Below are 11,421 nucleotides of genomic sequence, written 5' to 3' on the forward strand. Positions count from 1 at the left end.
GAGTCGCTTGGAAGCGTGCCAGGTTGACGATTTAGTAATGCATTAGCAATTTGCCCAATCTGATTCTCCAAGGTCTTGATGGAAACAGCTTGGCTCTTGCACATTAGCCTCAACTCCTCCAATTTTTCATTAGCTTGAGGTAACTGCTGAAGTTGAAGTTATTGCTTCGGGGCATATTGCGGTTGCTGAAAACCAGGAGGGTTATACTGCCTTGTTGTATATGGTTGATACAATTGTTGCACCTCATTCTGATTGTTGCTCCAGCTGAAGTTAGGATGATTGCGGTTATTCGGATGATAAGTGGTTGGAGCTTGTTGTTATGATCTCTGAAAGTTGCTCACTAATTGAGTTGATTCACAAGAAATAGCATAATGCTCAGTTTCATGTGCCCCCGCACAAAGCTCACAAAAACTAGTGATCTGATTAACTCTATAATTAGTCAACGAGTCCATTTTCATCGTCAAATCTTGAAGTTGAACATTTATAGCAGTAGTTTGATCCACTTCCAGAATTCCTGCTACCTTTCCTTGCAACATTCTTTGTGTAGGATTCTGGTATTCATTGGCTGCCATTAGCTCAATCAATTCATAAGCTTCATTGTAGCTTTTAGCCCATAAGGCTCCACCAGATGCTGCATCGAGCATAGGTCTAGATTGTGCACCTAAACCATTGTAGAAATAATTGATAATCATCCAATCAGGCATGCCATGGTGTGGGCACTTCCTTAGCATCTCCTTATATCGATCCCAAGCCTCACATGGAGATTCACTAGTTTGTTGAGCAAACTGAGTAAGAGCATTCCTGATTGCAGCAGTCTTCGCCATATGAAAGAATTTAGTGAGAAATTTTTGAGCAAGATCCTCCCATTTGGTGATAGACCCTGGTGGTAGAGAATGTAACCAACACTTCGCTTTGTCCCTCAAAGAGAATGAGAATAGTCGCAACTTGATAGCATCTTCAAACACATCGTTGAACTTGAAAGTGTCGCAGATTTCGATGAAATCCCTGATGCGCATGTTGGGGTCTTCAGTAGGAGAACCCCCAAACTGAACTGAGTTCTGTATCATCTGAATCGTGCTCGACTTGATCTCAAAAGAGTTAGCCACGATGGATGGCCTGATGATACTTGACTGAATATCATTGATCTTAGGCTTAGAATAGTCCATCAACGCCTTAGTATTATCTGCTTGATCTCCCATCTCTAATAAAGGTGGTTCTTCGATTTTCTCTTCTTCTACTACTTTCTCTTCGTCCTCAAAATCTTCCCTTCGCTCCTCTACAACTTCTTCCTCGTCTTTATCCAGAATTCTCCTATGAATTCGCGAACGCGTTTGTATAAACGATCTCTAGATTACCTGAAGTAAAACAAGAAAAAAAGTAGGTAAGTAAAAATGTCCGAGTCAATGAACTTTAATGATCACTGATGCCAAACACATAAACTAAAAGTAAACACTGCAGTTCCCCGACAGCGGCGCCAAAAACTTGTTAGGGCTAAACAAGCGCTAATAATTTATGCAAGTATACGCGTTCGCAAGTAATATAGAATTATTTCTAGTTCGTTCTCACAGAGACTAGCTTTGGTTACCTATGTAATTTATGAACCAATGATATGGTTATTATCCAATACTAAGACGATAATAAATTGAGGTTGATTATAACTACGAATTAAACTAACAATTATAACTAAGAGAGTAAAGAGAGTTGTATATTATATGAGACAAACATGGGATTCTAACTTCATTAAATACTTCATTCAATAGCCTTATTATTCTTAACCTTAGCATGCAATGGTGATGACACTAATCAGATAACACGAAACTACTAAACGCCAACTTTCGTTGCACGAATAACATACTACCAGACATCCACAAAAGAGATAGAAGCTGAATAGAAACCAATTATATTGAGACCCTATATGTCTATAGAATTTGACAACATAAAGGTTTAAATCACAAGTTATCTATCATGATTACACAGGACAAGTAAGATGGTTAAAATTACCTACGAATCATGCATAACAATAACACATGAACCTATGCTAGCATGACAAGTTCTAAATCCTTAAATTCATTGTCGCTTCATTAAAGATTAACACGCTATCTTATAAGTTCGCGACTCTCATAAGACGAATAAGCACAACCAATACTAGGTTATCATACAATCACCACACACTATGGCATCGAAATAATTTAACTAAAGAAATCCATAAATAAATCCTCTAGAACCCCACGATAACGATTAGCCCATAATCAGACTCATCATCAATGTGGGTTCCGATGAAAGCATGGTATAATAAACGTAGTCTTTATACTGAATAAATAACAAAACCAAGTACGAATCAAGAGTAAGGTTCACAAATAAGAAAACTAGTATCCAAGTTACAACTTAGAACAAAGATTCACAAGTAAAAACAGGATCTTCTTCGTCTTCATTGAATCGTGCTAACACGGTCTTCTTATGGCTCTCCTTGTACTCTGGTACGTCTCTCTCTTGAAAATGTCCTTTGTTTGAATATATATAGCAGCCCATGCAAGATCGAAATCCTGCAATTGTAAATCGACTAGAATCATGATTCTATGATCCCGACCCGGCGCGGCCACGCGCTTCATCATCGCGGGCGCTCTGTATTTCTGACAAACTGGCGCGGCTGCGCGCTAGACCAGCGCGAACGCGCCGTGCTTCTGGAGAAAACTTCTGATTTCTTCTCTTTCCTTACTATTTTGAGCCGGCTTTTCACGAGCTTTTATTCCAACACCACCTTAACACCAAATTAGCACCAAAATAATGTTAATTTACCTGATTACCTAGATAATGCTTGAAATGTAAAAACATTAGAAAACACATTACAACACCAACAACTTGAGTACAAATGCATTATTTCAAAACTTAATAGAGCATTAAAAAGTGTCATAAATGTCACTCAACACGTGTCGCCTTTGTTGAATAAGACTAATTACCGTAAATGGGTGTACATAATCTATATTATAATGCTTTATTAATAATATGCACATCTCATCTTTAGTAGCGGAACATGGTGTATTTTGAATTGTAATTTTCTTTTCTCTACAAGTCAATTCAAGAGTTTTGTTCTTGAGTGCAAGCCAAGAAAAATACCATTAATTTTCTTGGAGTCCTAGTAACAATTTACTTTATATTATAAAGTAAGTTGTCCAAAATCTCTTAGCGTTTTTACTTGCATAATTTCTTACACTTTGATTTTTGGTACTTTGAGTTTCAAATTTTAATAATCAAAGAAAATTTTAAAACTAGTCATTCACCCCATAAAAGCAACTCCAACCCAACACTTAAATAGTTAAAAATTTACACTAAATAAAAAATCCAAGTGTAAAAGTTACAATAAATGAATAGCGTGACACTAAATTAGATATCAAAAATACATTTAGTTTAATTTTAAACCAATTTAATTTAAATCATAATTTCTCTCATGCCCCTGTCTTTATTGACGAAAACAAACTTATTCCCACTATATTCAATTAATATCCAATCAAGTTATTTGCTTTTGGAAAAGTAAAAATACCATATTCTTATTTAAATATTTAGTATAAGGAGAGAATTACATTTTTCACCCCTTAAATTTGGCTAAAACTCAATCTTGTATACATATTTTCAGAAATTGTCGTTCGCATCCCCCTATTTTGTAAATTTATAGGCATAATTGTTTCTCCTACAATATATCTCATTTTTTATCTTCACCAATAGATTATATATATTGTTAAAGTCAAGAATTTGGGGTAAAAAATTTACAAAATTTGAAAAAAGGTGCAACATGTATTGAATTTTAAAGAAGGGGGATACAAACTGCAATTTATGAAAATAGGTATATAAAATTAATTTTTGACCGAATGTAAGGGGTGTAAAATGCAATTTTCTCTTAGTAAAATATAGTGTAAATGAGTCGTAATTAATTTTATAAATGATCTAATTTTAATAATAAATAGTGTAATATGTATGCTATTTCCGTGTTATAAGTCGGAGACAGAGAAACAAGCAAAAAGTACTACGTTTTGTAAAAATAATTTCTTAGAACAAATCCAACAGTATCGTAATGTGTTCCTTATATATATTATAAAATAATAATTTTGGGTGATTTAAGACATTATTTTATATTTTAACTCTAACAATAATTCTCATATATATATTTGTTATTATTATTATAATAATATATTTATAAAGGATCGGAGAAAAAGGAAAAGAAGAGAGGGAAATGGAGTAAAAAAAGAGAAAGAATTATATTCTTTATTTATAAAAAAGAAATAAGGAATGATTAGTGTATACTATGAATAACATAAGAGATGTTGCTCTTAATAATTTTTGCGTTTGGAAGACTATTTTTAGTCAAAATTCTTATAAGTCGCATAAGTAATCTCTTAGACTTATTACATCGGACAATTGACGAAAGAGTGGTTGTTAATTACCACTACTTCCCAAACAGTCCTAAACCAACCCCCGCAACTGCTTTGGTAATACTATGATTTTTCCATAGAGCTGAGCTTCTGTAATGATCTTAAAGTTGAGTCTATCATGGCGCCATCTCTCAAATCCTCGTCGCTTCATTTGCACCCTACAACAAACTGCTGTCATTTCAGACAACCACCCTGTTGCAAACCACAACCACTCTTACATAGACATTTCCCAAAAGTACTACGAATTAATGAAATACTGTTATTCCATTCCGCTTGCACGTAAACTCCATGCGCAACTCATCAACTTAGGCATTATCTCCTCAACTTTTCTCCAGAACCATCTTATTTATATGTACTCTAACTGTGGTTTGATTGATGATGCTATCCGTGTTTTCCGGTGCATGGAGTTTAGTAATGTTTTTAGTCACAATACATTGATTAATGGGCTGGGTGATTCAGGTCGGGTTAAGGATGCTCGTAAGGTGTTTGATGAAATGCCTCAGAGAGATGTTGTTTCTTGGAATTCGATTATGTCAGGTTATTTTCGCAATGGGAGAGCTGATGATACACTAAAGATTTTTGCGGAGATGATTACGAGTGGAAGTTGTGTTCCTGATCAGTTTTGCTTCTCTTGCGTTATGAAAGCTTGTGCTAGTCTTGGGTATGTCAAGTTGGCTTCTCAACTTCATGGTTTGGTTGAGAAATTTTACTTGGGACGGGATAATTCTGTTGATTCGTCGATTATTGATATGTATATCAAGTGTGGGGACCTAGGTTCTGCTGAGAAAGTGTTTTTGAGGATAGAGGATCCAAATTTCTTTTGTTGGAATAGTATGATTTATGGTTACTCTAAATTATATGGTGTTCAGAGGGCTATGAATTTGTTTAATCAAATGCCTAGACGTGACTCCGTTTCTTGGAGCACAATGATTTCGATCTTGTCTCAGAATAAGAATAGCCTTGAAACTCTCTTTATGTTTTATGAGATGTGCGCTCAAGGTTTTAGATCAAATTCGATGACTTATGCTAGTGTACTAAGTGCATGTGCTAACATTTGTGATGCAGATTGGGGTGCACATTTGCATGCCCGAATTGTCCGAATGGAACATAGTATTGATCTGTATGTGGGATGTGGTCTGATTGATATGTATGGGAAATGTGGATACCTACGAGCTGCAAGACAGGTATTCGATAACTTAACAGAAAATAACGTGGTTGCATGGACTTCTTTAATTGGGGGACTTGCTCAGTCTGGCCACGAAGAAGAAGCTTTAGTTTTATTCAAACAAATGAGGGAGGTTCCTGTATCCTCCGACAAGTTTACTTTGGCCACAGTTATTGGGGCCTGTTCTACTATAGAGGATATCTCTCTTGGGAGACAACTTCATGGTTTTGCAGCAAAGACTGGGGCTGATGTCTGTGTCACTGTAGGAAATGCACTAGTTACAATGTATGCCAAATGTGGAGATGTGGGTAGTGCAAATTATGCCTTTGATACGATGCCTGTAAAAGATATCATATCGTGGACAGCAATGGTCTCAGCTTTCTCTCAGATTGGAAAAGTCGAAAAAGCTAGAGAATATTTTAATGAGATGCCGGACCGAAATGTCATAACCTGGAATTCAATGTTAGCTACATACATACAACATGGATACTTTGAGGAGGGTCTTAATCTCTACAATTTGATGCGTCAAAAAGGTGTAAAACCAGACTGGATAACTCTTGCAAGTGCAATTAGTGCTTGTGCGCATTCAGCCGTACTAAAACTTGGCAATCAGATCATAGCTGTAGCTGAAAAGTCGGGTTTTGGTATAGATGTTGCAGTTAAAAATAGTTCATTAAGTATGTATTCAAGATGCGGACAAATCAAAGAAGCACGCAAAGTTTTTGAGTCTATGATTGTTAAGGATTTGATTTCTTGGAACAGCATGATGACTGGATATGCCCAGAGTGGGCAGGGCAGGGAAGTGATTGATGTTTTCGAGAGTATGCTGAAGATGGGTATTGCTCCAGATCATATTAGCTACGTGTCTGTTCTATCAGGTTGCAGCCATTCAGGATTTTTACCCGAAGGGAAACACTACTTTAATACGATGACGAAGGATCATGGTATCTTTCCTACTCTTGAACATTTTGCATGCATGGTAGATCTGCTTGGTCGGGCTGGTTTGCTAGAAGAGGCTCGTAATATAATTAATGATATGCCATTGGAGCCTAATGCTTTTATTTGGGGAGCTCTGCTCGGTGCTTGCCGGATACATGGTAACACAGAATTAGCAGAAATTGCACTTAAAAAGTTGATGGAGTTGGATGCAGAGGACTCTGGCAGCTATATTCTTCTGTCAAACATATATTCAGATGCTGGTAAGTTAAAAGGTGTTTTAGATGTGAGAAAGCTTATGAGGGAAAAAGGAATCAAGAAAAATCCAGGTTGCAGCTGGATTGAGGTTGATAATAGGGTTCACGTGTTTACTGTGGATGATATTAGTCACCCACAAATTAAGGAAATATATGTAAAGTTGGAGGAAATTATAAAGAAGATAAAGGAAACAGGTAAATACACTAATGAAATTGGTCATACTAGGCCTATGAGTTACCACAGTGAGAAGATTGCTGTGGCTTATGGCTTGTTGACCTTGCCACCTTGGATGCCTATCCGTGTAATGAAGAATCTACGGATTTGTCGTGATTGTCACTTGGTAATGAAGTTAACCTCTTCTGTAATGTCAAGGGAACTCATTGTGCGGGATGCTAATCGCTTCCACCATTTTAAGGATGGGGCTTGTTCTTGTAAAGATTATTGGTGAGTGGCAAGTATAAGCATCTATTAAGCAACAGCAGCAATGGGGAGGTTTCTAGGAGGAGTTTCGGTGCAGGTGAGCAGGAGGAGAATCACAAACTTCAACCGGCATCGCCTTTCCCAATTATTCAACATGTTTCATCTTCAACAGCAGCCTCCATCATTGATGAAGAACTGGTGTGTGCACTCAGAGTCTCATGAAGAGCTTGCTATCAGCAGCTTTCGATGTTTACCCAGATTCCACTACTAATTACTGATTCTGCAGTGTGATACTGTGAATGCAACTATGCAAGTCTCATTGTACAACATGTGCTGTTGCTGGCTGCTGCCTTTAATCATAAAGCATATTCTTCTTACCAGAGAGACGTTAGACATGAGCTGCTAGGTGGATTGATCAAGTTCTCACATTCTTATTTCTTATATTACACGTAATTATTTGCCAGCATCTGCAAGGTATTCTTCTATCAAGGACAAATTATTATTCATATCCTAGCCTTTAATTATACCGTCGTCTTTTAATTAGCTCTATTCTGGCTTCAGCCATCCTCTTTAAAGTCATATACAGATGTTCAGGGAACGAACTTTAAAGGATAATTTTAACTTCGATTGAATACTTAGCAGCAGTTGAATGTACTGTTAGTGCCACACCGATATTCAGTGTCCTTAAATAAGTAATGTCATCTTAGAAATTACTTGCCTTTTTATATGCGATTGAATACTTAGCAGAAGTTGAATGTACTGTTAGTGCCACACCAACATTCAGTGTCCTTACATAAGTAATGGCATATAAATTACTTGCTTTCAGTCTTGCACAAGTATGTAATTATGAGTTCGAAAGTAACAGATAGTGAGATGATTATGATAAATAATGTTTGTATTAACATGCAAGATATAATTTAACATTTTAAAACTGGAAAACATAAACTAAAAATAATATTTAACAGTTTCATAAAAATTGATTGTGAGTGCTACTTTGATGAACCACTGCATAACAAGTACTCAGACTGATAGGGGAGTACTCGAAAAACAGATTTGATATATTAAATTTTATTATCAATATTTAAAAAATTAAGAAATAAATTTTGTAAAATAATTGTACTTACATTTGCTAAATTAAAGTAATTATTATTATGATTTATAATATTATTCTAATTTTAAGTATAATTATCTCCTATTGGTATCTATTAATAAATTAATATTTAAAGTAAAAGCAATTAAAATTTATATTTGATAATACATTCAACAATGAATTATTTAAATAAATGCGCATAATGTAAAATTTGGATTTTTTTTAATGTTGAAACCAAAACTGAATTTTGACCTAAGTAGTAAAAAAATGATATTTTTTTGTTGAGAGTCGGTAATTGGACCGGTTAGCACCCGATTCCTAAGCACTCAAGATATCTAAACATTGATACTCAGTGACAATAATTTGAATGATAATGTTAAAAGAGAAATATTTTAGATGGAGAATTGAAGAACACAATTTATGTACTTGTTCTGCAAAAATGCCCATTCAGTTTGTCCAATATGAAGATGTTTCTCCTTGTAGAACATCGTTGTAAAAATAAAAAAAAAATCAAAATTTAACATAAAATGTAGAAACAAATTCTACTGAACACATCATATATAACAGTGAAGAACATATTGGTTCTCCAATTAATTATAAATTACCTTTGAAATTTTGTCTATAAATATTAACAAATTGTTTCAATTATTGATCTGAATATGTATTAACCATTCATCCGATTATGTATTGAATCCTTAATTCTATCCTTTGGGTATTTTGAATATGAAACAACTTAAGTATATTGTTTTTCAGATTTTGCTTTAACTTTTTCCTTAACTTTCTTATTTTCTCAAGTCTGAATGATATGTTTTTTCCTTGTTTATCTTCATTTTGTTGGTTGAGGTGCTTTTTATATTTTAATTTCTAAGGTCCTTCTTTGCAGAATATTTTGCCCACTGTTTCTGCAAAACTTGATTGAAATGCTGCAGTAATAGGGTAGTTAAGTGATTAAATAAATGCATGGTATTGACATGCTTGATTTTTTCCCCTTGTGCCATTCTGGACCTACTATATCTGTGCTTAGCAGCCAGGACTTGTGCATCAGCTTCACAATTTTATTTTCATTAGATTAATTATTTCAATTAGAGCTTGTTCTCATATGCTATTTGTTTCCATATATACTCTTGAAGTGATGCCATTGAGTTTCTCTTGATTCCCACTTAAACAAGTTTTTTTTTATGCTTAAGGTTCATCTGTTACACATGATTGTTTTTAGTACTCTGTTCATTTTTGACATTATTAAAATGGCTTTCAGGCTTCATTCTTACAATTTTGGTTGTTGCCAGTGGAATGATTCTACAAAACCAGACAGCTCTAAAAATGCAGTAGTTATCTGGTGTTACTTAAAATTTGGAGCTAGTTTATTAAACCTTCTTTTTGGTAATAGTCAATTGCTGAAATTTAAATGCACACCCACTTTCCCCCTACTGGAATAAATATGTAATTCGATATTTGGTTCTATCATATATATGTTTGATTGGTACTTTCCAACTGTATTAAGAAAATAAATGAGTTTTAATGTTTATTAATACCCACGTGAACCAACCACATATGTGTCTTTGATCCGTGAAAGTTGAAACATGTTTTTAGTTTCTTACTTATCTTTTAAACACTTTAAACACTTGCATTTTCAAGTTACTTAGCGGGGTATTGTTGATACTTCTCTACCGAATATCATTATGCCAACATTTGTACATAGGAGTGTGGAAATTTTGAAGGGGGTGGTTCCGGATGGATTCGGGGGAGTGGTTTGAAACGTAAGCTATCTATTGGAAATACAATCATAATATTCATTCATTGGCCCTTCATTTCATCAATTAAAATTAACATCTGTTGACTTCAACCGTAGATGGATGACTACTCCTTACTCCCATTCATATTCTTCACATAGCTTATGGTTATTTTATAATTATAAAATCTGTTATATTACTTATTCTCTTTTTTAATGATCGCCACCTGATATACTTGGTTTTTTTACAAAGTGCAATTTTGATATTGTTCTGATGTACCAATACATACATATGTATGCTAACTATGTTATCGTCCTATCCACTTGAATAATATTGAGCTTTGTTAAATACATTATGTAAAATTTTATTTCAAAGACAATGGCATTTTTCCGAATTCTATTAGACTTGCCAAACTTAAAAGTGAGAGTTGATTAACTCTTAGATATTCATCTCTTATATGTAAAGTTGATTTCAGTTTGTTTCTTTTCCTATTACCTCCTACTCTATAACTAGCTTAAATATATTTTTTATTAGGTGTGTATAGTACATTATACTGGAGTGTGTCTGCGTATTCATGTGTTTATAAGATATAATTGTACTTTTGGTCCTTCATTAAAACATGTCCGATGGCTGCTGCATTGCTAACCTAGTGTATAACTCTCATGTGCAACGAGTTTCAAGTTTTAACTATAAGGTGTGCATAAAGCATTAAGTGTTTTGGTGTATTTAATTTTTATATATTAACACAAGTTATAATTTTCCATTATGAACACAATCCACAAGATAAAATAATTGATTTACCATGTTTACCGGTCAGTATCATATAATGCTTTCAAGCAGGTAGGCAGGAGTCAAAATCTAGGTGGTCAACGCATCAGTGCCTGGATCCGAATTCCATATTGAGGATTTATTGCAGCAATGAACCAGTCTTTGCTCATTGCTAATTACTTGAATGAGGATTCTTCTATGCTTTCACAATAAATAAGATTTGTTTTTATATATTGAAAGACTGTTTTTGGTTCCAGGTTAAGGAAGAAGGTGGGCCCCCCAGGGTTGCTTCAGTGAAATCTGCAGAACCTGGATCATTAGGGGATGGATCCATGAGTCTCCTTCAGACTTCAACTATCCTGAAATTTGCTTGATCCTAAAACCATAAAATATATTTTTCGTTTAAGGATTTTTTTTTGTTAAGCAGGTGTTGGGGCTAGCACATCCCACCGCCATGGGATTTTCTTTTAATACCGTTCCTTTTAACATATAACTTGGTAGCTGTAACGTGAGGAGATGTACAAAAGTTATTTTTTGAAGGGTCTGGTTGTGGGTTGCTACATATAATTTGCACTATAAAATTGGGTTACATGTGAATGTTAGGCCTTGTAGTTGTAATGTTGAAAAGGT

The 11,421-nt window shown here is 34.7% G+C and overlaps 1 protein-coding gene and 1 non-coding gene across 3 annotated transcripts; both read left to right on the top strand.

The window, feature by feature from the left end:
* The first annotated feature begins 702 nt into the window (after positions 1 to 702).
* On the top strand, positions 703 to 809 carry LOC141676270 (small nucleolar RNA R71). Its single transcript, XR_012556868.1, has one exon. It is a non-coding gene; the product is annotated as a small nucleolar RNA R71 (small nucleolar RNA).
* A 3,556-nt stretch (positions 810 to 4,365) lies between these two features.
* Positions 4,366 to 11,140, top strand: LOC141671683 (pentatricopeptide repeat-containing protein At2g13600-like). Of its 2 annotated transcripts, none has more exons than XM_074477986.1 (2): positions 4,366 to 7,677; positions 10,864 to 11,140. In XM_074477986.1, exon 1 carries the CDS (start codon positions 4,520 to 4,522, stop codon positions 7,229 to 7,231), a length of 2,712 nt encoding a protein of 903 aa, XP_074334087.1. In that variant the 5' UTR covers positions 4,366 to 4,519; the 3' UTR covers positions 7,232 to 7,677; positions 10,864 to 11,140. The 2 variants fall into 2 exon arrangements, with proteins under 2 accessions (XP_074334087.1, XP_074334085.1); XM_074477984.1 differs by having other exon boundaries at positions 11,049 to 11,140.
* Positions 11,141 to 11,421: the final 281 nt, after the last annotated feature.

Source organism: Apium graveolens, chromosome 7 (genome assembly GCF_009905375.1).
Source record: "Apium graveolens cultivar Ventura chromosome 7, ASM990537v1, whole genome shotgun sequence".
In the NCBI taxonomy this organism is placed as follows: Eukaryota; Viridiplantae; Streptophyta; class Magnoliopsida; order Apiales; family Apiaceae; genus Apium; species Apium graveolens.

Excerpts from the sequence above, each read along its gene's own strand:
- LOC141671683 (XM_074477986.1), top strand. The coding sequence starts at position 4,520 with ATGATCTTAAAGTTGAGTCTATCATGGCGCCATCTCTCAAATCCTCGT.